At 40.4% G+C, this 25,250-nt stretch overlaps 2 protein-coding genes across 3 annotated transcripts in view; both read left to right on the forward strand.

Annotated features, from left to right (window-relative positions):
• LOC115267198 (uncharacterized) overlaps positions 1-25,250 on the forward strand; it is a 249,035-nt gene that overhangs the window by 47,138 nt on the left and 176,647 nt on the right. The gene's annotated exons all lie outside the window — the stretch shown is intronic.
• LOC115267200 (uncharacterized) lies at positions 22,627-24,857 on the forward strand. Its single transcript, XM_029874072.2, has 2 exons — positions 22,627-23,930; positions 24,150-24,857. Exons 1-2 carry the CDS (start codon positions 23,267-23,269, stop codon positions 24,308-24,310), a joined length of 825 nt encoding a protein of 274 aa, XP_029729932.1. The 5' UTR covers positions 22,627-23,266; the 3' UTR covers positions 24,311-24,857.

Consider the following 25,250-nt stretch of genomic DNA (forward strand, 5'->3'; position numbering starts at 1 on the left):
TTTGAACATTTTTTTTCATCAAACGGTCTACAAGAGAGCGTTGAGTTGAAAACCTTTGAGAAAGCGACTGTTCATGTTGTTCGTTAGATTATAATAAACAAAATCACTTATTAGTTTTGTGTGAAGAATTAACAATAAGTTAAAATTCACAAATACAAAGAAATTAAAAAAAAACTTATTAGTTTTAACTGACTAGTTTGGTGTTGTTTGCTTGGCTGAAGAAAAAAATTACTATTTAATATCCATTGCGGTAGTATTTTTTTGCTTTTTCGTGAGCATTGTCATGGTATGTATACAGACAAACAAACGTAACACTGACGAAATTTTCATTGACCACGCCTTTAACGATCATTTTGAATCTTGGTTGTGGCTCTCATAACCAGAAGAGTGCCCATCGTTTTTCTTTGCGTTTGACGTTTCACACTAGTGCCTTCTGATGAAGATATTGCACAACGCAGTGTTTCGTGAAACATTTCCACCAGGTGGTGGTAGTGTGAACTGGGCGATGGATTTTCAGGAAAATTGTTCTAGGCGTTTCGTCTGTTTGTATGTGGTATGTACCTCTCATGCATTTGTTGTTGTTGAAGTTACTCGCATTCTTCCGATCATAAAGTCTGTTCTTTAAGAGGTATTTTTTTGCAGATAAACTAGACGTATACGCGTATATAAAACTTTTATTATACAGCTTTTGTCTTAAAAATAAGTTTAATTCCGTTTTTCTTATAATCAACAGCTTTTCAACACTATCAAGGGATTTTTTCACCAGTCACGTACAATAAAAAGTATGACACTCTCAATATTTTTGATCAAAACACTGGATCGCGTCTAAGTTTCAAATAGATACTATAGAAATTATAAAAATCAAACAAAAATATCATGAAAACAACTTGTTTAATTCAGGCGGTAGCATTAACAATAAAATCAGCATCAAAAAATAATTCTCAAAATAATTTACACAGAAAAAAAAAATGTTTTTGTTACTAAATGTAAAAATTGTGAAATGTTTGAAATGTTATAACTTTTTTGTTTATCAGTTTACCATCACCAAAATTTTATGGTAGATAGCTGATATGAAGGGCCATTTCCCCTAAAAAATTGACGTTGGTAAAAAGATAGGGTTTTAAGATATTTGAGTTTTTGTGACAAAGATCATATTTTTTTAAAGTAAAAAAATAATTTTTTTACAGTGTATATTTTCTAAGGAATCATCATTTAGTTATCTAACTTTGCTGAAAAATTCATAACAATCGAACAATCCGTTTTTGCTGTACAGCTTTTAGAATATTTTTGAACTGTTTTCGCATACACCCTTTTGAAAAGTTAGTCGTGAGTGAATATGAAGGTTTGATATCGAAAAATGGCGATTTAGATGAAATTGAAAAACTGTGCAAAGTTTCAGATATTTTTGAAATGGTCGCTCAGGATCGACTGACATGACTCCGTGGAATTCCTCTACAGATTTATTTTTTAAAAGGGATCTTTAGAAGATTTTCTGAAGGAAACTTTGTTCGAATTTATAAAAAAAATCTATAAGAGATGTTCTAAAAAAAATCCCTGGAAGAATTTCTGAGGGAATTCACAGAGGCATTTATGATGGAATCCCAGAAGCTATTTCTCTAGAAATCTCTGCAGGATTTTCTTTAGGAATCCATGGAGGAATTACTGAGGAAATCTATCAAAAGGTTTCCTTAAATGTATTTTCGCAGGAATCTCTATCAGAATTTCTGAATGAAATTCTGGAAAATTTCATAAGAAACACATTGAAGATTTTCCAGGGGAAAGCCTGGAAAAAATGTAAATACAAGTAAAAGAAATAAAACTATCAACCCTAAGAAGAATCTTTGTAGAGATTTTCCCAATTTAAGGTACACCGGGGCAAGTTGAAACGGGTGGTTCAAGATGAAACATGAAATTTTGAAATAGATTTCAATACAATTTGGAAATTTATTCTTCGCTAAAAGATTGTTTGAATAAAAAACTATGTGTTATGGCGACCAAACTGTTTATCTTCACTAGAAAACAGCATGCTAACCCGCTGTTTTAACTTGCCCCGGTGTACCTTATACCTGAATTAAAATCTTTTGAGAAATATCCGGAGGAATCTTTTTTTTTGAATAAATTCCTAGAAAACTTCCTGAAAGCCTCCTTGGAGGAATTTCTTAACGAGTCTTTCGAGAAATTTCAAGAGGAATCAATAGGAAATTGAAAATTAAATAGTAGATAAATTCTCAGGTTTCACGGCGAACACCAAAATAATCTAGAAAATGGAAGCACGTAACAAACACATGATCAATCTTAGGTACTGTAAATAGTGAAATCTTGATAACATTCAAGAGAACAATAGCATTATCCTGTCTCCTTCTAACCTTAGGCCTGTTCGGCGCCCCTCTGAGGCTGGCGCCCTTGGCAGGCCTGGCCAACCGCGCGCTACGGCTCTGCTCTCAGTATCCTTTCTGAATGCTTATCCCTGTCCATGAATATCTTTGTAAATTTTTCCAGGGATTCCTCCACAGATTCTTTCCGGAATCCTCTAATGAATTTTCGCTAGAACATTTTCCGGAGTTTCTCCAGGAATTTCTCAAAATGTTTCCTCAGAAACTCCATCCAAAACTCCTTCAAGGATTGCCACATAAGTTTATGTTGATATTGCTACAAGAATATCTTCAAACGTTTCTAAAGGAGTGATTTTTCCAGGAGTTTTCTTACGGATTCCTCCAAAATTACTTCAAGAAGTTTCTCCAGGTGTTTCTTCAGGAATGCCTCCAATCGTCCCTTAAAAAAAATTCAATTCCAGGAGAAGTTTTCGCAAAGGTTTTCAAATTCTTTAAGATTTAAGATTTTTCCTTAGAAATTTAAAATTTTGTCCAGAAATTTTCCAAAAGTAATACCTTGATTTTCTCCATAGGTTTCTTTAGGTTTTACTCTATTTGTTCAAAGATTTTCTTATGCATTTTTTTGAAAATTCCTCTAGAAATTCTCAGGAGATTTTTCTGGAATCCAGAGGTTTCTCCAAAAGTTCTCTCAGGAATATTTGTCCACACGCTAAGAAAATGTTTCTCTAAAATGAACGGAATTCACACAAATTCGAGATAAAATGGGGCAACACAAAATGTGTAAAATTGCTTTTCCAGTGCTAGTGCTGGCCCAAGTGCAAAAATCCAATCAGTTTATGCCGAATAATATTCTTGAAATTATCAAGAATATTAAACGGCTTTAACTGATGAGATTACGCCGGGGCCCGTGGCGTAGTGGCTACACGTTCACTTCATAAGTGGAAGGTCATGGGTTCGATCCCAACCCGGCCACTTGCAATTTTTCGTCAGTTGCTCTTCCCCCCGAGAGTGGCTGACACCTGACCCTCTTCTGAGCGGCTCTAACGGGCCCGGAAACTTGGAATCGGCCAACGGCAGGCTCATAATGGACCCCCAATACATATCAACATCCTCGAGCTCATCATTCTACCATGGACAGGGTACAAAAGTGACAGCAGCGCAAAGACAAGCAGTTCAATATAGTAGAAATAGAATGGAATACATTTAGGCGCTGTACAAAGTGTAAGTGCAGCTGCTAATTGGAATCGCTCACGCAGTGTTAAGTGATTAAGGAATAAAAAAAATACTAATGAGATTTTCGCACTTGGGCCGCTGGAAATACAATTTACTCATTTTTTTCTGTTTTTCCACTTTAGCTCAAAAAATGAATGAATTCTGTTACAGTGCAGGATCTCTTCCAAAAAAAATCAAAGAATTTCTTCAAATGTTTTTTGAAGAGTACAAGAGCAATTTCTAAAAAAAATCTTGCAGGGGTTTCTACAGCAATCCCTGAAGGAATTTCTTATAGAGTTCTTGTAGAAACCCACACACTCAATCCTGAATTGCCTGTTCAGCACTTTTTTGACGAAAATAGAACAGCAGAACTATTTCGGTAGCTTCGGTAATCCATTTTACTGAGGCTCAGTACACCACCTGTCAAAACCGGGAGCAAAAGGTAAACAATGCAGTATAGCTGTATTCAGTTGTTCTATTTTGGCCAAAAAATTACCGAACAAGGTATTCCAAATTAAGTGTGCATGGAAGTATTTTCAAAGCAATTCTTGTAGGATGTTTACGGACACTCTTTAAATCATTTATGAAAATCCCTTCCAATAAGAAAAAAACTTCAAAAATTCCAGATGAAATTCCAAACAAATTTAAGAAATTTCTGGAGATAAAAATATTCCAGGAATCTCAGCAGGAATATCCGAAAGAAACCCTGAAGGAATTCCTGAAGAAAACTTCAGTAGAATCCCTGTGGCAATCTTAGAAAGTACTTTTTACTGAATCCCTGGAAGGATATCCAAAGAAGGTTAGTGTTAAGAAATTCCTGGAGAAAAACCAGGAGAAACTTCTCGGGAAACACTTGGTGGAATTTCTAGAAAAACAATATTGTGGGATTTATAGCCAAATTTCTGGAGAAATCCTTTGATAATTTTTTTTGGAGGATTTTCTGAAAGTGTTCCTGGAGAGGTCTGTGGACGAACTACTGAAAAAAGAAACCTGTAAGAATACTTGGAGACACATAGATAGGCATATGTAAAGATCCCTAGAAAAATATGTCTATGTCTAAATAAATTTTCGTAGGAATTCCGAGGGAATATTTTTGAAAAAAATTCCTAAATAATCCGTGGAAGATTTTTTGGAGTTATCTTTAGAGGAAATGCCAGATAAATTTCTGAGGTAAGGCATGGAGGAATATATGCAGAAAGTCCTGAAGGAATCTTCTTAAGAAATCCTGCTGGTATCTCTGGAGGAATTCCTGCCTGAATCGCTAAAAGTAGTAATTCAAGAATATCTGGAGGATCCTGTAGGATTTTCTGGATAAATCCGTGAAGAAACCTCTGATCACATTTCTGCAGGGATATCTGGGAACCTTTCTGAAGAAACCACTGGGAGAAATTATTAAAGAATCTTTGAAAAAAGTTCTGAAGATATCACTGAAGAAAATTCTGAAGGAATGCCTGGAGAAATTCTCGATGATTAATTGAATCTCTCGAAGAATTTTTAAAGCAATCCCAGCAATCCATAGAAAACTATTTGAAAGAATTTTTCGAGAATTTTCTGGAGAAATTCATCAACCAATATCTGAAGGAAGCCATGGAGTTTTTTTTAAGAATCTCTGAAGGATTTTTGAAAAAAAAAAGGAAACGTCGGAGGATTTTAAGACCGACTAGGAGTTATTTCTAAAGGAATTCACGGATTAATTTTGGAATAAATCCATACAACATTTCCTTGGACTTGCAACCCTTAGACAAATTTATGGAGGAATCTCCAGGGAAATTTCCAAAAGAATCCCTGGAAAAATTTCTGAAGGCATCTTTGTAAGAGTTTTTGAAAGAATCTTTGTAAGATTTCCAAAAGAAATTTTTGAGGATTTTTTTGGAAGAACCTTTAATTTGTTTTAAGAATAGCTGAAAGCGTTTTGGATGGAATCTGTGGATGATATCCTGAAAAAATTCTCGTACGCAATCCTGAAAAATTTATGGAGGTATTTTCAGAGAAACCCATGGCAGCTTTTTTGGAGTTCTGAAGGATCACTTAACGATACTCCCGAATGAACTTCCAGAGGAAAATCTCGGGTGACTATGGAAGATGTTCTAAAGAACTTTCAAAATAAATCCGTGGAAGACTTTATGAAAGGAATTTTTGAACTTCAGACATCTTTTCCATACCAAATATACCCATGTTGCATGGTTTAAGAGCCCAAAACTCCATTAAACAGCCGCCATCTTGTATTTGGAGTCGCCATCTTCGATACTATGGTCGCTATTTTTGCACTCCATATAACTTCTTTATTCCAAATATGCCCATATTGCATGGTTTTTACCGTCGCACTCTTGAAAATACTATTCATTTTTTTTTTTCAAAAATATTATTTGATTCTCAACTTATGTCCCACCACCATAATAATTGAGTTTTTAAATTTTGAAAAATGTATTGATTTTTTTTATTTTATACAAAAAAGCACCTTTTTTGATCCACTGTGATTTTTTTCAGATGTTTAGACCTTTATTTTGGTACCTAAAATCAATTTCAAAGAGATGTTTTGAAATCACCTTTTGACAGCTGAGCAACTGTTTGACAGCTCCGCCCAGTACAAACTGCGACGAGGGGTGATCCGACTAATCGCTCCCATACAAACTTTAAATTGATTTTTAAGGAGGTTCCCCGGCACCAAAATTCATGAAAATTTGAATTTCGGCTCAGTTTGACATGCAGATTCAGAAGATCGAATTATCTCAACACCGTTAAAGAAGCCAATTGAAATTGGAATTATGGTAAATTTTTTTTCAGTCTGATCCCCGAACAACATCAGTTTTGTTGTTTGGATATGCTCAAGTCGTGCAAACCAAACAAACCACGTTGACCCAGATTTTCGAAGTCATTTTCTCATCAATTACGCATAAATTTACACACGACATCCATCACTGGTTGACCCAATTTATCACCGTAGCCAACCCTGTTCCGTAAAGCCATTTATGAATCAGTAATAACGTACTACGTGTGCGTAATCAATCATGGGAAGAAACTCACTCTCGGTTCACCGCTAAACGGAAGTTATCGCGACACTCCCCTTTCTTTGTAGTAACCAACACGGTCGCCAGCTCTCGATCCCCCCGTCCCCCGCCGCGCCGTAATGGTTGGTAACTGGTTCACACTTCCATCGAGTGTGTAGATCGCCATCGGGTGCGCACCCGTAAATTAGCCTCAAAACTGGAAGTGATTTTCAATTGCTGGCGCGGATCTTACACTGACCGTTCGGATGTCCCCAGGGACGACAGATCGCTTGATCTGACGGATCCATCGCAACGTCACTCACGAGTCACGTTTATGAATGAGTTTGTACCTCTAGGTACCCAGATGCTGCGATACATCATGTTTGCTGTCGACGGTGCCGGTGATTGGTAATCACTTCCGTTGATGACGCCGACAGAGAACGGACAACTCTGGCTGCAAGAATGGTCCACACAACATCGGACCGTTAGAAGTTACTCTGCCAACTCTGCGCGTCGAAGTCTCAATGCCGTCATCGTCGCAGTTTGTAGCTAATAGTAATTGCAATCGACGAGAGTGACCGAGAGCGTGATTGAGACATGAGCTATAAACAGGAAGATGATAATTACAGGTGTGCTGTAGTGATTTCCAACTCAAACTTACAAACAGACCTAGTTCCATACAAAGGTGTACTTCCTCTAGTGGCGTTGATGGAGTCTCTTTGTCAATATCATTGGCGGAACAAGTAGACATCTTCTACCGTTTCTACAAAATTATCCCCGTGATTTAAAAACGTGATTTAATAAAGATTAAAAAGGTCTGAAATGATCATTTTGGAATCATTGCCTTTTGTTTTTCAATTGAGGGGCCCAAATGCAAAATAGTGTAAGTGACCATTTTGTAGATTTTGAGCTGACTACTTACTTTCACTCCTGGGCACCCACGGTGATACAGAGGGCCGAATTGAAAGATCTTCATCCTGGGCGATTGCCAGCCATCGCATCGCCTTGACCTGTGGCCAGGTCACATTTCGGTCGACTTGCTTGATTTCGTTATTGAGGTTGCGCCGCCATGAGCCCCTGGGTCTGCCTCTGCTGCGATGCCCTGCTGAGTTCCAGTCTAACGCTTGCTTGCAGATTTCGACCCACCTCCACTTTTGCTCCCAAATTTCTGTCGCTATCGGCTTTTGATGACATCGACGATGGAGCTCCACGTTGGAGATTCAATTGTGAGGCCACCATGCACGAATTATATATCACATGCTTCTATTGCTGAAGACCTGCAGCCGTTGCGTGTTCTCCTCCGATACACACCAGGTTTCACTGGCGTATAGCAGCACAGATTTCACGTTCGAGTTGAAAATTCGGATTTTGGTGCGTCGACTGATCTGGTTGTTTTTCCAAACGATTCTTAAACTCGCAAAAGCAGCCCTCGCCTTCTTGATCCGTGCAACTATGTCGATCTTGGTCCGGCCTTCGGCCGCCATTTGGCTACCAAGATATTGGAAGCTTTGAACATTCTCCACTGATTGCCCAACTACCGTAGAGCTGGGTTGACCGTGTTTACATCCAACGATTTGGTCTTGTTGACGTTGATGGTAAGACCTGTTGCTGAGGATCGATTGGCAAGATCATCGAGCTTGCTCTGCATATCAGAGCGCCGTTGAACTAGGAGGGCAACGTTATCAGCCAATTCGAAGTCATTTAGGTGCTTCATGGTAATGGGCTACCACAGCAATCCACGATTTATTACACGGTCAGTCGCACCTACCAAGATCTTGCCGATTTTGATGAGGAACAGTAACGGTGATAGTATACGTCCTTGCCTCACTCCAGCAACGACCCCGATGGGATCGGACAAAACATCGTTGTGCAGTACTATGCACAAAAATGCCCTGTACTGTGCTTCAATGAGGCCGATGATTTTCTCAGGGAGACTCTTGCGCCTGAGGGCTTCCCACATGTTTCCGTATTGAGATGGTCGAAAGCTTTTTCATAACCAATGAATACCAGGTAGAGAGACTCTTGGAATTCATTGATTTGTTCCAGATCCAGAATGATACGGAGCGTGACAATATGGCCACACAGGATCGTCCGGCACGGAATCCTGCTTGCTGCCGTCGGAGAGTTGCGTCAATCTTCTCCTGTATCCGGTTAAGGATCACTTCGCAGAGGACTTTGAGAACGATGCACAGTAACATGATGCCCCGCCAATTATCGTATACAGTCAGGTCACCCTTTTTGGGTACCTTTACTAAGACGCCTTGCATCCAGTCGGCCGGGAATGTCGCGGTTTCCCATAAGTTGCAGAATAATTGATACAGTAGTTGTGCGGATACTACGGAGTCAGCTTTGAGCATCTCAGCTGATATGCGGTCGACCCCTGGGGCCCTGTTCGATTTTATGCTACGGATGGGTCTATCTCCTGCACTGATGGAGCTTCGGTGTTGACACGGGTAATGCGTCGAATCCTTGGCGGATCATGCTGAGGTGTTGCTGGCGTGGCCGACACTTCAAAACAGTCTCCAAAATGCTCGAACCAGCGTTTCAACTGGTCAACCGGGTCAGTCAGTAACTGTCCAGACGTGTTTTTCACGGGTACCTATCGTAGCATTCATCTTAGTCCCACTAAGGCGACGTGAGACATCGTAGAGGAGACGGATGTCACCTGTATTTGCGGCTTTCTCGCCTTCGTCGGCTAGGGAGTCCGCCCACGCTCTTTTGTGCCGTCTACATGAGCGTTTCACTTTCTTCTCGAGAGCCGAATAGTTGACGGGCTATGGCTTCGGCTCCTCGTGTTTTCGCTTGCTCTATCGCGGCTTTGGCGTTCCTCCAGGTATCATCTTTGATCCATTGCTTTCTCCGGGTGCGTAGCTCTCCCAATTTTTACTCGCCGGTCTGTGTTCTCCAAAGTTTGGCCAACGGACTTCGCTCAGTCCTAGGATCTCAAGCTTCATACGGCATGCCTAATTGGCTAGTTGTGCCAGTTTACTCTGCTGGGCCAGGGTTAGTACATTCCAAGTTGCAATTCTTGTCCGTTGTTTCGCGCTAAAAGTCATTGCCGTGTAAAGAGTTCGCAATATTTCATTTTCGATTTCTGTAACGGTTTTTGGGTTTCGGAAACAGTAGGTAGTTGGTTCCCTATCCAAGTAACACATAGAAACAAGTAGCATAAAAAAATGTTGCAAAATGTCACATAAAGGTTTTTCGAAAACATCCCTAGTTTAAAAAAAGTTTTTTGAGAACATGTACATCCAAAACATGTTTTATGGAAACAAACACCAATGAATGTATTTGTCACTCAAGTTTGTCAGACATGTTATAATTTAGTTTTACTAACAACCCCTATAGCATCACAAATGATTGTTTACATTTGCTTGTCATCCCGTCAGTGGGTATCAGTTCCGTGAATCTGAAAACGAATTGTGGAGCAAAGTAAAAAAATGGATTAAAATAATTACTCGGTATGGTCCAGCGGCCGGAGACTCTGCTTGGCGTAAACGGATTCGTTGTTTCCTGAGTGTCTTCTTCAATTTCTGCCGATGACTTGAGCTGCTAGGCGCTAAGGATCCCGCACACTTCCCGAATCATCAATCGCCAAAACAACCTCAACCTCGTCGGTATCTCAGTCTTGCACACTCGTTTTGGAAGGCATCATACTACCAATCCTCCTAGTTATTTTGCTTGTTATACCGTGGCCGAGAATTGTCCACTGCTCCACTTCGACCGCTGGCACAACTTCCAATCATGTCTTTTTCTTTCTAACTTTGAGTGCCATTAGTTCGCGGGTTACACAAGTTTACAAAATAAAACGAAAGTTGTGAACTTCTGTCAACGACCAAAATTCCTGATGCACAATTAAGCGCTGATTCCGAAACCGTGCTTCAAAAAATTTTAAGTAGAACAGTTTTTGAGTTTTAGCTCAATATCGAGTTTTACAAATTTTTAAAATATGGAATTAACTAAAATTCAAATATCTTGCGTTTTGTTCAACCAATTTTAAATCTTTTTCCATAAATTGAAAGCTGAATATAATACTAACCGATCATCTAAATGCTGGTTTTGCGGCAGATTGATGAAATTCAAGATATTGGCGAGTTTTAGGGACAATCTCCTCAAATTTTAGCAAAATTTCCAAAAATATGTGAAGAATTGCATTTTTTTTTCAATAAGAAAAAAACAAATTAAAAATTCTTTTTCAACGTTTATCTGACATATTATATGTAGGAAAATTACAGTAAAAAATTCAGCTCAATCGGAGCATTAATTACGGAGAATGAGATGTGTGAAATGAGTGACTTTGCTTAAAAATATAATAAAAATCGATTTCAAATCATCAACCTTGTATGGGAAGTCGAAAAAGTTTCCGCTCTACTGTATTTTTTTTTCATCGCGTTTTCGAACTCAGGGCTTGATACTTCACTAAAAATGATCATCAGCTTACCGAGTTCAAAAATGCTGTAAACTAGTGTTACCATTCGCGCGGGGATGCAATTTTGTTTGCTCTCATACCACTGCCACTACAAAGACGAGTCGAGGCATTTCCAATTGATTGCGATCCACCACTTAAGAAATTAAAAATATTTCCTTTGATTAGTATTCAGCATTTTTCTTTGTATGCTTATGGACGCAAATTGTTATACAGGTCAGCTGGTTGATGTTCGGCTGCAGAGTAGGCCGTCCCTATTTTTGCAAAAGTTGGAAATGTTAAAAGTTCAATATTGCAAAACGATCGTTTTAGCTAAAAAACCATCATGCCAAAATTTGAAGTCCGTATCTCAAGGCTAAGTGGTCCCCCACGGGGCCTAAAGTTCTCAAAAATTGTATGAGGTCAAAAAAATCATGAAATTTTTCGACGAAAAAAATACCCTATTCTACTAAAATCGGTGATTTTAGGACCCTAAAGGGCCAAAAATTTGCTCAGAATTGCGATATCTCTTTTCGTTTTTGAGTTATCGGACAAAATATGGCAGGTTTCCTCAGGGATCTTAAAAAATGTTCAAAATGTTCAATTTTAGGTAGTTTTTCGTTAATAACTCAGAAACGAAAAGAGATATTGCAATTCTGAGCACATTTTTGGCCCTTTAGGGTCCTAAAATCACCGATTTTAGTAGAATACGGTATTTTTTTCGTCGAAAAAATTTCATGATTTTTTCGACCCCATACAATTTTTGAGAACTTTAGGCCCCGTGGGGGACCACTTAGCCTTGAGATACGGACTTCAAATTTTGGCATGATGGTTTTTTAGCTAAAACGATCGTTTTGCAATATTGAACTTTAAACATTTCCAACTTTTGCAAAAATAGGGACGGCCTACTGCAGAGGCTAGAGAATTTTTTGTCATAGGTATGCTGTTATCCAATTATTTTAGATAACATTTCAAAACATAATAAAACACTTCTTGACAGATGTTCGACAAAGTCTAAATAAAAATAAGGCAACAATGGTAGAAGTAAGTCACGGTGACTTTTGTGCAACCAAAACATACGCTGACGTGGTATGTGTCCCAAGTAACACACTTGTCACCGAAGAGTCACGGCGGCGCAGATTTTTGTTGCGCATAAGTTATTGTGACTTACTTTTAACTAATAAACACTTACTTGCTAGAAGTAAGTCACGGTAACTTCTGCGCAACAAAAACCTGCGCCGCCGTGACTCTTCGGTGACTTGGGGTGCTAATTGTGCGCAACGTTGCCAACCTTCCAGATTTGAGGTCTTACTTTGCAAAAATCTGGAAGATCCAGACATTTGTTTTCGGGATTCGTAAGGTTTTTCTCTGAATTTGTAAGGTTTTGCCCGGAATGTGTAGAGTTTTCACACGATCCAGACTTTTTCAGACAAAAATTGACCTGGCGGAATCACTATGCCAAAGTAGCTAAGAAACCACTTCACTAGGTGGCGTTGAGGTTTTGTTCATTTTCGAGACCATAGAGGACCTTTTGATAGATTTCTGATAAATTCTGATAATAATAGGGATATTATATCCCCAATGCCTAACTTTGATACTTGTTGGATACTTGGTGAGAATTTGAGCAGATTGCGTCAAAGATCAAAAACAAATTTCTTGTGAAATAAACATATTTTTGTAGATTCTAATTTCATTGGAGCTTAAATTCATGCAACACATTCGTCAAGATCTGCAACACCTTCTAACACCTTCTATGTCGCCTCAGCATACGCGCAGAATCTCGAGGCCGCGTTGCCAGACGAGGGCGAGCTCGATGAAGCCCCTCTAGAGGACTGCTGGAGTACAGTGAAAGCAGTCATCAACGACGCAGTCGAGAGCACCATCGGGTACGTGGAACGGAATCGACGGAACGAATGGTTCGACGAAGAGTGCAGAACGGTTTTGGAGGAGAAGAACGCAGCGAGGGCGGTAATGCTGCAGCAAGGGACTCGACAGAACGTGGAACGTTACAAACAGAAGCGGAAGTAGCAAGCCTGCCTCTTTCGGGAGAAAAAGCGCCGCCTGCCTGGAAGAAGTGGAGTGCAAAGAAATGGAACTGCTGTGCCGTTCCCAAGAAACACGGAAGTTCTATCGGAAGCTCAATGCATCCCGCAATGGCTTCGTGCCGCGAGCCGAAATATGCAAGGATAAAGACGGAGGCCTCTTGACGGACGGACGTGAGGTAATCGAAAGATGGAAGCTGCACTTCGATAAGCACCTGGAAAACGTAGGCACGGAAGACCACGGCAATGGAGGAAACGAAGATGCCAGTGCAGCGGAGGATGGAAATGTACCAACTCCCACGTTGAGGGAAGTTAAGGATGCCATTCGCTAGCTCAAACCCAACAAAGCAGCTGGTAAGGATGGTATCGCAGCTGAACTCATCAAGATGGGCCCACCTGTCTGCATCGGCTGATAGTCAGGATCTGAAAAACCATCTGTTCGGAAGAGTGGAAGGAAGGGGTAATCTGCCCCATTCACAAGAAAGGCGACCATTTGGAATGTGAGAACTTAAGGGCGATCACTATTTTGAATGCTGCCTACAAAGTGCTCCCAGATCATCTTCCGTCGTCTTTCCCCTAAAACGAATGAGTTCGTGGGAAGTAATCAAGCCGGCTTTATCGACGGCCGGTCGACAACGGACCAGATCTCTACCGTACGGCAAATCCTCCAGAAATGCCGTGAATACTAGGTCCCAACGCATCACCTGTTCGTCGACTTTAAAGCGGCATACGACAGTATCGACCGCGCAGAGCTATGGGGAATCATGGAAGAAAACGGCTTTCCTGGGAAGCTGACTAGACTGATTAAAGCAACGATGGACGGTGTGCAAAACTGCGTTAGGGTTTCGGGTTAACTATCCAGATCATTCGAATCTAGCCGGAGACTGCGGCAAGGTGATGGACTCTCATGCCTACTCTTCAACATCGCTCTGGAAGGTGTGATGCGACGAGTCGGGATCAACAGCAGGGGAACGATTTTCACAAAATCCGGACAATTTGTGTGCTTTGCGGACGACATGGACATTATTACCAGAACATTTGGAACGGTGACAGAGCTGTACACCCGCCTGAAACGCGAAGCAGCAAAGGTTGGACTGGTGTTGAATGCCTCAAAAACAAAGTAGCTGGTAGGCGGAACCGAATACGACCGGATCCGTCTGGGTAGTAACGTTACGATAGACGGGGATACTTTCGAGGTGGTGGAGGAATTCGTCTACCTCGGATCCTTACTGACGGCTGACAACAACGTGAGCCGTGAAATTCGGAGACGCATCATCAGCGGAAGTCGGGCCTACTACGGGTCGGGCTCCAGAAGAAACTGCGGTCGAAACAGATTCACCCACGCACCAAATGCGCCATGTACAAAACGCTAATAAGACCGGTGGTCCTCTACGGGCACGAGACATGGACCATGCTCGAGGAGGACCTGCAAGCACTCGGAGTTTTCGAGCGACGCGTGCTAAGGACGATCTTCGGTGGTGTGCAGGAGAAGGATGAACCACGAGCTCGCTGCACTTTACGGCGAACCCAGCATCCAGAAGGTTGCCAAAGTCGGAAGGATACGGTGGGCAGGGCATGTTGCAAGAATGCCGGACAACAACCCTGCAAAGCTGGTGTTTGCAACTGATCCGGTTGGCACAAGAAGGCGTGGAGCGCAGAGAGCACGATGGGCGGACCAGGTGGAGCGTGACTTGGCGAGCATTGGGCGCGACCGAGGATGGAGAGCGGCAGCCACAATCCGACTATTGTGGCGTACTATTCCTGATTACCGTGGATACACAGTTATGGATCACACACGGTTACGGATCAATTCGATGTTCACGATCGTATGTTGCAGCTTAGCATGGCATGGAGTGACATAGTATAGTGTTTACGCTTTGAAGAGTATGCTATGTTATGTCATGCTGTGCAGTAAGGCGACATTTGACCATAAACATTTGTATTTGTATTTGTATTTGTATTTGAATCTAACTTCCATCGGACTCCATTGAGTCTACATGAAACGCCAACTATCTAAGACCGTTCGCAATGCTGTTTTATTTTGTATGGCGAGTTTTAAAATTTTTAAAACTCGCCATACAAAATAAAACAGCATTGCGAACGGCCTAAAGCTACATTTAACATTATCAAATAGGGCCATCACGAATTAGTCTGTTCTTAAAAGTAGTGGTCGAAAGATTAAAATCAAACAAATGGTAACTTTCGTTGAACAACATGCACATGGCCCTTATCGGCTCATTCTGTCCGTAATCCGTACGGTGATAGTCAAGCCGCAGAAAGTTAGTATTTCTTAAAGTTCTTGCAGGAACATTGAAATTCAAACGAGAAAGAATGTTCGGTGCATCGATTTCGCCTTTCAACAGTTTGGCCATAAACATTGTCTTCATTAGGTTCCTCCTTTTCTCTAGAGATGCCATACCTATTAACTGACAGCGGTCAGAGTTGTAACATGATGATTTGGTTGGGTAGTTTTCTCCGGAGACAGTCGTAATCGTAATAAAGTTCGAAAATCTGTATTCACTTACTTTTATTTGACACCATAGAATTGCACCGACAGGCGACCGAACAGTAAGCGGTTCAAACCTACACTGATCGTAAAGAATGATCGTTCGGTAAACAGCCCGATCTACCTAGTGATCGTCACAACACCCCCCTCCAGAACGATCATTTCTTTCAGTTATTTTACATAATATCGATGCATTTAATCATTGCTTAAAACTAGGGTTACCGTTTTCTGCAAAATCTTCTTGTACTAGATAACTGTAAACCTGTTCGAGTTCTGTAAGCATTGACAGTACATTGTGTAATTTTCGCGGAAAATGAAATTTTAGTAGAAATAGTAACTTTTCTTCAGTAGGTGGAACCGTTAAGTATCTTGATTGATTAACAAGCCTAGCAAAATATGAACTCATTTTAGATGTACTACCTTTCCTCTCGTAAGTGCCTCGCTGCAAGTGTTCCACGAACGCTCGCTGTTCTGTGTTTCCCCAAAACCGTTTTAAGAATAGCATTTTGAATGTATCCCAATTTGCAAATTTATAGGAAAAGGCGCGGTACCATATTTTCGGATCTCCTGATAAACAATCGAACACGCTACCTAACAGAAATACATCTGATGGAGATTCGCTTTTCATGTGCATGTAAGCTTCGAATCGCTCGATAAATTCAGCCGCAGTAAACTGGTCACATTTGCCATTATACCATGGTTGTTTGATGCCACTGCACATGTGTATAGCTGCTTCACGGCAAGGTGTTTTTACGGTGTTTGCTGTGGCTTGAGCTGGTCGCCGTTTGACGCTATTCAAATCACAAGCTGCTGGTTCGGCAGCGGTTACTTCTTCGCATTGTTCATCTGTATCGCCCAGTAGACTTGTGTTGAAGATGGATTGGATAAAATGTTGAAGCTTTTGGATTGTTTCTTCCAAACGCTGTATACGGTGTTGCATGCTCTGTACATCTAACATAGATTGCATGTCTACGGCTTTGGGATTAATCCCGGTTGAGCCCCCACGTTGTAACATGATGATTTGGTTGGGTAGTTTTCTCCGGAGACAGTCGTAATCGTAATAAAGTTCGAAAATCTGTATTCACTTACTTTTATTTGACACCATAGAATTGCACCGACAGGCGACCGAACAGTAAGCGGTTCAAACCTACACTGATCGTAAAGAATGATCGTTCGGTAAACAGCCCGATCTACCTAGTGATCGTCACAGAGTATGGCGGGAGTTCAGCAGGATTGTTCCATGGCAAGGTTCTCAGAGCAAATCTGATGAATTTTCGCTGAACGCTTTCAATCCTATTAATCCAAACAACCGCAGTAGGGGCCCAAACAACAGCAGCAGATTCTAGAATTGACCTCACTAACGAGTAATACAGAGACCTAAGACAATATGGATCTCTAAATTCCTTGCTGAATTTGAAGATCATTCCCAGATTCCGGTTAGCTTTAGACAGGATGTTCGTGTAGTGCTCGGTGAAATGTAGTTTTGCATCCAGGAGTACGCCTAAGTCCTTTACAGTATTCACCCTCTGTAGCGTTTCGCCTTTCATCGTGTAGTTCCATGTTAACGGTTGTACTTTTCTGCTAAATGAGATAACCATACATTTCCGTACGCTGATGGTCAAAGAGTTGCGTTTGCACCAATCCACAAACATATCCACTATCCGTTGAAGTTCTCTGCAGTCATCAATTGATTTCACAGCTATGAATATCTTAAGATCATCGGCATAAATTAGCCTACAACCTTCAGGTAGAACGAAGCAGACGTCATTGAAAAATATTGCAAAGAGCAGCGGCCCCAGATTACTTCCTTGTGGTACTCCTGAGGGGTTTGTGAAAGAAGCAGAGACATAAGCACCAACCCTCACGTTCAAACGTCGACCAACCAGATATGGCTTCAGCCATTGAACGAATCTCGATGAAGCACCCAAGTGTTCCAATTTATTCAATAGTGCTGGATGATTTACCCGATCGAAAGCCGCCTTTAGGTCCGTGTACACCGTATCAATCTGAAATCCTTTCTCCATGCACCGAACACAGTGTGAGGTGAATTCAATCAGATTGGTCGAGGTGGATCGTCCGGGGAAGAATCCATGCTGATCCGGCGAAATGTAATGCTTAACACTTTCGAAAAGGCTTTCTCCAATCATGATTTCAAAAAGTTTAGACCCAGCGCATAAAGATGTGATGCCACGATAGTTTTCAATGTTTCGCTTATCACCGCTTTTAAAGGCAGGGAACATAGGACTCCTTCCAAGTTTCAGGAAATTGGCACGTTCGTAGACTAAGATTAAAAATAGTCTTCAGAGGGCAGGCTAGCGAGTTAATACACTTTTTGATCACAGTCGAAGGAATCCCATCTGGACCAGCCGAAATTGATGACTTAAGGTTCCTAGCTGCTATAATTACGTCATGTTCAGTGAAAGGTCCTATGTTCGTGTTGATTATGTTTCCAGGGACATTGCATAAAGCTGATTGATGATTTTTATCAGGACAATGATCGAAGATGGACTGAAAATGAGTAGCAAACAGTCTACACATTCCGTCCATTGTATCGACCGACACATCTCCAAGGAACATGCAGCTTGGTAGCCCATTATCCTTCCTCCTCTCCTCTTCTTGGCGTAATGTCCTCACTGGGACAAAGCCTGCTTCTCAGCTTAGTGTTCTATGAGCACTTCCACAGTTATTAACTGAGAGCTTCCTCTGCCAATGACCATTTTGCATGTGTATATCCGTGTGGCAGGCACGAAGATACTGTATATGCCCAAGGAAGTCAAGGAAATTTCCTTTACGAAAAGATCCTGGACCGACCGGGAGTCGAACCCGTCACCCTCAGCATGGTCATGCTGAATACCCGTGCGTTTACCGCCTCGGCTATATGGGCCCCATTATCCTTCCGTTTACCCTTAATAAAATCCCAAAATCGCTTAGGATGTCGTTTAAGTTCCCGCTGCTTGCGTTGAGCATATCTAGTGTACAGGAAACGGTTGTAGTTTTTATAGTTGGTGGTTGCTCGTATAAAATCCTGCTTCGATGCTAGAGTTCGTCTAGCGGAATGATGTCGCAGAGAAGCGGCCCTTTCTCTTTTCAGGTAGCGCAGTCTTCCGTTTGACCATGGTGGCTTTTTAGGCCGGCGTGGAGGCGGGACGAATCGGCGGAATAATACCATAAGAGTGTCAGTGAACAATGAAACAGCCACATCAACATCGTTGATATCGAATTGATCCGTAACCGTGTGTGATCCATAACTGTGTATCCACGGCATGTCTTGTCTTAAATGTGATGTTGAACAAATAAATGTATGTATGTATGTGAATGACTATGTCGATCTATGGAGATAAGAACAGGAATTCACCTCGTCAAAATTAGAAACTTCCAAACGAAGAACCCGCAGCCGCAAGGGATCATGAAAAACCTATTTTAAAAAGAAGGCGATCTTTTGAGCATCCCAGACTTTTTTTATAGGGCATTGCATGAAATCCTCTCCTTCTCTTTCACTCTTACAGAAATTTTGTAAACAACAAGGCCAAGAAACGTCAAAATCCCATACACAATCAAAACAGTGCAGTGGCCTATTCTTAACCGCTTAGCCCAAGCTACATCTCTATAGAGCACTGCACTGTTTTGATTTTGTATGGGGTTTTGACGTTTCTTGGCCTTGTTGTTTACATAATTTCTGTGAGGATGAAAGAGAAGGAGAGAATTTTATGCAGTGCCCTACAGGGGATAGACAAAATGATCGGGACAGGCAAAATTTTCACTTTCCAAAAAATGTTCAATTAGCTGTAACTTTTCGAAAAGTGCATCAAATATTTTCAAATTTTTACTGTAAGTTCCTCAACTAGTTGTGTATCAGTGGACAAAATTTGGAAAAGATCGGACAATTCTTTACGAAGTTATAAAGATTTTTGAAAAAGGTAAATTTATCCGATAGCCAACTTTGAGCTGTTATATCTCCGGATTCAATGAACCGAATGCAATGAAATTTTGTCCATTTATGACTCATATAATGAGCTATGAAAAACCATTGACTTTACTTAATATTCTTAACACGGAAGAAAGTTGTAACGATTAGATTATTTTTCTAAAAAAACACCAAATGATCCAAAACATCAACATCGTTTCAAAATTCAAGATGCAAATTATAGTTCATTTAGTTTCCCTCTAATTGACTTATATATAAATGCGTTTTGAAGGAAAGTAACATCATAGCCGCCAATAAATTGAAAAAGTAATGGGATGTATATTAAAAATAGACCAATTTACTAAAAAATCGTGAAAAAAATAAAATCGCTATAACTTTTTCGCTTGTTAAAAATTTCAAGTTAAGTTAAATGTTTTCCAGAGTTCATTATATATGTCATGAATGGTCAAAATTTCATTGCAATCGGTTCATTGAATCCAGAGATATAACAGCTCAAAGTTGGCTATCGGATAATTTTATCTTTTTCAAAAATCTTTATAACTTCGTGAAGAATTGTCCGATCATTTCCAAATTTTGTCCATTGATACACAACTAGTTGAAGAACTTACAGTAAAAATTTGAGAATATTTGATGCACTTTTCGAAAAGTTACAGCTAGTTGAACATTTTTTGGAAAGTGAAAATTTTGCCTGTCCCGATCATTTTGTCTATCCCCTGTATATATCCTCTCCTTCTCTTTAACTCTTACAGTAATTTTGTAAACAACAAGGAAAAGAAACGTCAAAATCCCACACAATTAAAAGTGCTCTAAAGTCCACATGGCCACTAGTATGGGACAAACATCAAGTTCTTGCTCCAGTCGATTTTTAAGATCCCATTTAGGTCCCATATGAACTGTACAAAATTTCAGCGCAATCGGTGAAACTATAATTAAGCGCAAGCGGTTCAAAGTTTGCATAGGATTAACTATGGGATAAGTTACACTTTCAGATAAAAAATCCCAGAGGCCACCCCTTGTCTCCTTAATTTAAATCAATCAATGCTTCTTGAAGAAAAATCAATTATGAAGACTTTCCTTTGAAGACCGCAAAACATTTGGACGCTTGTGGAAAAAGTTATTGATTTATTACCGATTAGTGATCTCACGGACGGCTTTTTGTTTTGTTTTATTAGCAGCACTGTAGGTAGTTGCTGCCTTGGCTGCTGCTGTTTCTGGGGGTGGTGATGCCTCCCGCCACCCCATGCAACAACGGCAGCAGCAGTGCTGCTGATAAAACAAAACAAAAAGCCGTTCGTTGGATCACAAATCGGTAATAAATCAATAACTTTTTCCACAAGCATGCAATTGCGGTCTTCGAAGGAAAGTTTCATAAATGATTTTTCTATAAGAAGCGTTGATCGATTTGAATTAAGGAAGCAAGGGGTGACCTCTGGAAGGGCCCATATAGCCGAGGCGGTAAACGCACGGGTATTCAGCATGACCATGCTGAGGGTGACGGGTTCGATACCCGGTCGGTCCAGGATCTTTTCGTAAAGGAAATTTCCTTGACTTCCTTGGGCATAGAGTACCTTCGTGCCTGCCACACGATATACACATGCAAAATGGTCATTGGCAGAGGAAGCTCTCAGTTAATAACTGTGGAAGTGCTCATAGAACACTAAGCTGGGAAGCAGGCTTTGTCCCAGTGAGGACGTTACGCAAAGAAGAAGAAGAAGAAGAAGAAGAAGAAGAAGAAGAAGAAGAAGAAGGGTGACCACTGGAGTTTTTTGTTTGAAAGTGTAACTTTCCCCATAGTCAATCCTTTGCAAACTTTGAACCGCTTGCGCTAAATTATAGTTTCACCGATTGCGCTGAAATTGTGTACAGTTCGTATGGGATCTAAAAAGTCGACTGGAGCGAGGATTCTTTTTTCCCATACAAGCGTGTCCCATACAAAGGGCACTATGTAAGCGATTACGATTCAAGACCAACAATTAAAAAGGCCACATCAACATTACGTAAACAAACACGTTTCTGTCGACTTAGGGCCTTGTGGAATCCACCCACGCATCTCATCGCCACTAACAGAAAACTTTCTGTTAGTGGTGAGGTTCAGTTCAAAAGACCCTAAATCGGCAGAAACATGTTTGTTTACAAAATGCTGAAGCAGCCTTTTTAATTGTTGGTCTTGAATTGGCAGCAGCAATTACGTTTTTACAGTGACTAAATGCATTATTTCCTAATACTACCATTGCATTTTTCATTCGTTGATAGACTTTCGAGTAAACCTTCGAGGAGGAAAAATAAATAGACGAGTGCACCGATGAACTGAATTCATCGCGGTCCGAGAATTTTGACACTACAGCGGGGTCGTTCCCAATCAGATTTGATCAATTCTGATTGGAAATCTTTCACTTCTGATTGGAAGCGACCCCGCTGTAGTGTCAAAATTCTCGGACCGCGATGAATTCAGTTCATCGGTGCACTCGTCTATACTCACCCGTCAGTTTGCAAAGCAGTTAGCAGCTAAACGAACCATGTATTCATTGCACCAACCGAGAGGGTGCGTTGTTTTCGTTAGCGGAGGCAAAACCCAATTTATGGGAAATGCGGCGTGACAATGGTGACAATATGTTGGTGGGACAAAATTGTTTAGGTGTAATAGACGGGTCAAAATCCGCAATACATCGAACTTTCCACTCTGTCCATGGTAGGGATGGGCGCGGCGTGGCTCATGTTTTTTTCAGTCCGATTGAGGGTCCATTACACTAGTTTACATCATTTTTGAACTCGGTAAGCTGAGGATCATTTTTAGTGTAGATTCATGCCCTGAGTTCGAAAACGCGAAAGAAAAAAAAATACAGTAGAGCGGAATTTTTTTCGACTTTCCATACAAGGTTGATGATTTGAAATCGATTTTTGTTCTATTTTTAAGCAAAGTCTCTCACTTCAAACATCTCATTCTCCGTAATCAATGTTCTGATTGAGCTGAAATTTTTACTGTAACTCGCCTACATATGATATGTCAAATAAACGTCGTTACGGGCTCAAAAAAGCATGCGGCATTTGTGTTCAAGTTCATTGATTGATCAAGTCTTACGTTTTTTTTCCTTCATCGCTTTTACGTGGAACGACTAAAACAAAGCTTTTCCACTGGGACCGAAGACATTCCAGGCCCTACAAAAAATTCCTTGCTACGCGTACGCCAAAGTCTGCTAATAGGGTCACTTATGGGCCGTTTACATATTTGCTAGTCCTTGGCGACAATTCACTTTGGGATAATTAATTGTCTGCTAATAGTGTTCACATTGGTGCTAATATTTTAGCTACTAATTTACAATGCTAATAGAAAATTCAAGCGGTAGAGTATCAGTTTCGTTCAAAATGGCGTCGAATGAAGATGGTTTCGCGAACGCGTTGAATATTGTGTGTGATTTGGTGGAAGAGGAAATTTTGAAAACAACATCGATTCGGAAGAAACGGAAGCGCTCGAAACGGAAAGTGTGGGTCAGACCATGGATTGCACGTCGAAAAAATCTTGGATTCAGCGCCACATTACTTTCCGAGATCAGAGAAGAGGACCCAAAATCCTATCGAAATTTCTTACGCATCAGTCCGGAAAAATTTGACGAATTATTGAACCTGGTTGAGCCATACATAACAAAAAGTGACACATTCTTCCGCGAAGCAATACCGGCAAAAGTGAAACTGGAGGTAGTCCTAGCTTACCTAGCCACCGGATGCAGTTTTGGCATGTTGGAAGCCTGTTTTCGCATACCCAAGCCGACAATATCGAAGTTTCTTGTGCCAGTGCTTCAGAGTATTTCTAAGGTTCTCGGAAAATACATGAAGGTTTGTAATAAAAGGTATCCTGTTGATGTATTTTCTACCTAAAAATAACAAATTTCAGGCACCCTCCACATCCGACGAATGGCATGCGGTTTCAAATGGATTCGACAGAAAATGGAACTTCCCCAAGTGTTGCGGTGCTTTGGACGGGAAACACATCCGAATTCAATGTCCTCCTTGTAGTAATAGCAACTACTTCAACTACAAAGGCTACTTCAGTACGATTCTGTTTGCCCTCGTGGATGCAAATTACAAATTCATGTACGTTGATATTGGCAAAAATGGCCGAGTCAACGACGCTTCTATCTTTCGTAACTGCAGCTTGAAGAAGGGTATTGAAAACGGAACGATTGGATTTCCACGCGGAAGTATTTTGGTTGGAGATGATGCTTTTCCGTTGTCAGCTTATCTGTTGAAACCGTACTCGCATCATGGATTATTGACAGCAGCAGAAATAATATTCAACTACAGACTCTCGCGTGCCCGGAGAGTTGTGGAAAACGCATTCGGAATACTTGTGTCACGTTTCCGAATTTTCACACGACCGATTGATTTGATTCCCGAGAAGGTAGATGAGATTGTGAAAGCTGCTTGTAGTTTACACAATTGGTTGCGGGAAACAAGTCCAACTACATATTTCCCATTTGGATGTGTCGACCACGAAGACTTGGAAACTGGTGAAACTATTCCAGGTAAGAATACATGCAGCGAGTTGCAAAAATCTGTTCTCAAGTAAATAGGATACAATATTTTATGCAATCATATTTTATTGCCCAGCTCTGTTGACTCATTAACATAACTGGAATGAGTTACAACAAATATGAATTAAGAAACTAAATTGCATAAAAATGCATACTTGCATTACATTCTATAACAAACCTATTATTCAATTACTATTTTCTCTCATTTAGGAACATGGAGGAACGAAATATCAGAGCTGGAATCAATGCAACCATCCAGCTCCAGAAACTACACTAAAAATGCAGCGTCAATTCGAAACGCCTACAAGAAGTACTTCATGGGTCCAGGTGCCGTTGAATGGCAGTGGAAGCAACTGAACCGCAAAAAATAAGACAGATCAAGTTCATGGTCATGGTTAATCAATAACACATATCATCATTACACATGTCATTCAACAATGAGAAATAAAATAATTGGTTCACAATTTTGTAGCAGTAGTTGCGACAAGAAAATAATCAAAAATTATATTGCGCTTCAGGATAAGTAGATCACAAAAGTATGAAAATTTTATTACATACTTATGAGAAGGTTTCTCTTAATTTAGTAGGAAGAGAGTTCAAAGAATGCTTAACTGATGCAGGCTGCCTTACTTTGGGAAAAAATCTTCTAAGAATTTTCTTAGGAACTTTCAGGACTTTGTGAGGAAAGTGCCTTGATTTTGCCTTAATATTCTGTTAGTTAATACAGGTTAATACGTTTTAAACTCATCAAACGTTAATTCAATAATATTTCGGATCAACAGAAATACGCTACATAGGGTGAGCGACAATTTAGGAGGGGGTTCTATTGTGTACACTTCCCTGCTACACAGTTAGATGCTGCTCCTATCTTACCGTGCACAAAAAATAAATACAATCATTGTTGAAAAACTGACCCGTGCAATAGCGGAATGTCAAAATAGGATCCCTTCTGACGCATTTATATTATTTTTTAGAGTCTCAGTCTAACTACAAATTGCGCTGTGGTGATGGAGAAATAATGGGAGATGCAAATATCAAATCAACAATTTTGAAAGGCCCGATAAACTACAGACGAATTCCTCCAAATAACAGCAACGTTCTCTCTGAATATTCTTATACATTTATGCAGGCTCAGGTACATTTTTTCATAACTTGAGCTTTTTTTTCAGGTGTGAAAGGTTCCAGTTAAACTATTGTGTCAAGTATTTTTCAATTTGCATGAGATTTATTTAATTGTTTGTAAACAGGATCAAATTTGAATTTCTGAATTGCAAGTCCGATTCCAAATATTGTTGGTAATTGATTCAAAGT

This window comes from Aedes albopictus, chromosome 1 (genome assembly GCF_035046485.1).
Source record: "Aedes albopictus strain Foshan chromosome 1, AalbF5, whole genome shotgun sequence".
Lineage (NCBI taxonomy): Eukaryota > Metazoa > Arthropoda > Insecta > Diptera > Culicidae > Aedes > Aedes albopictus.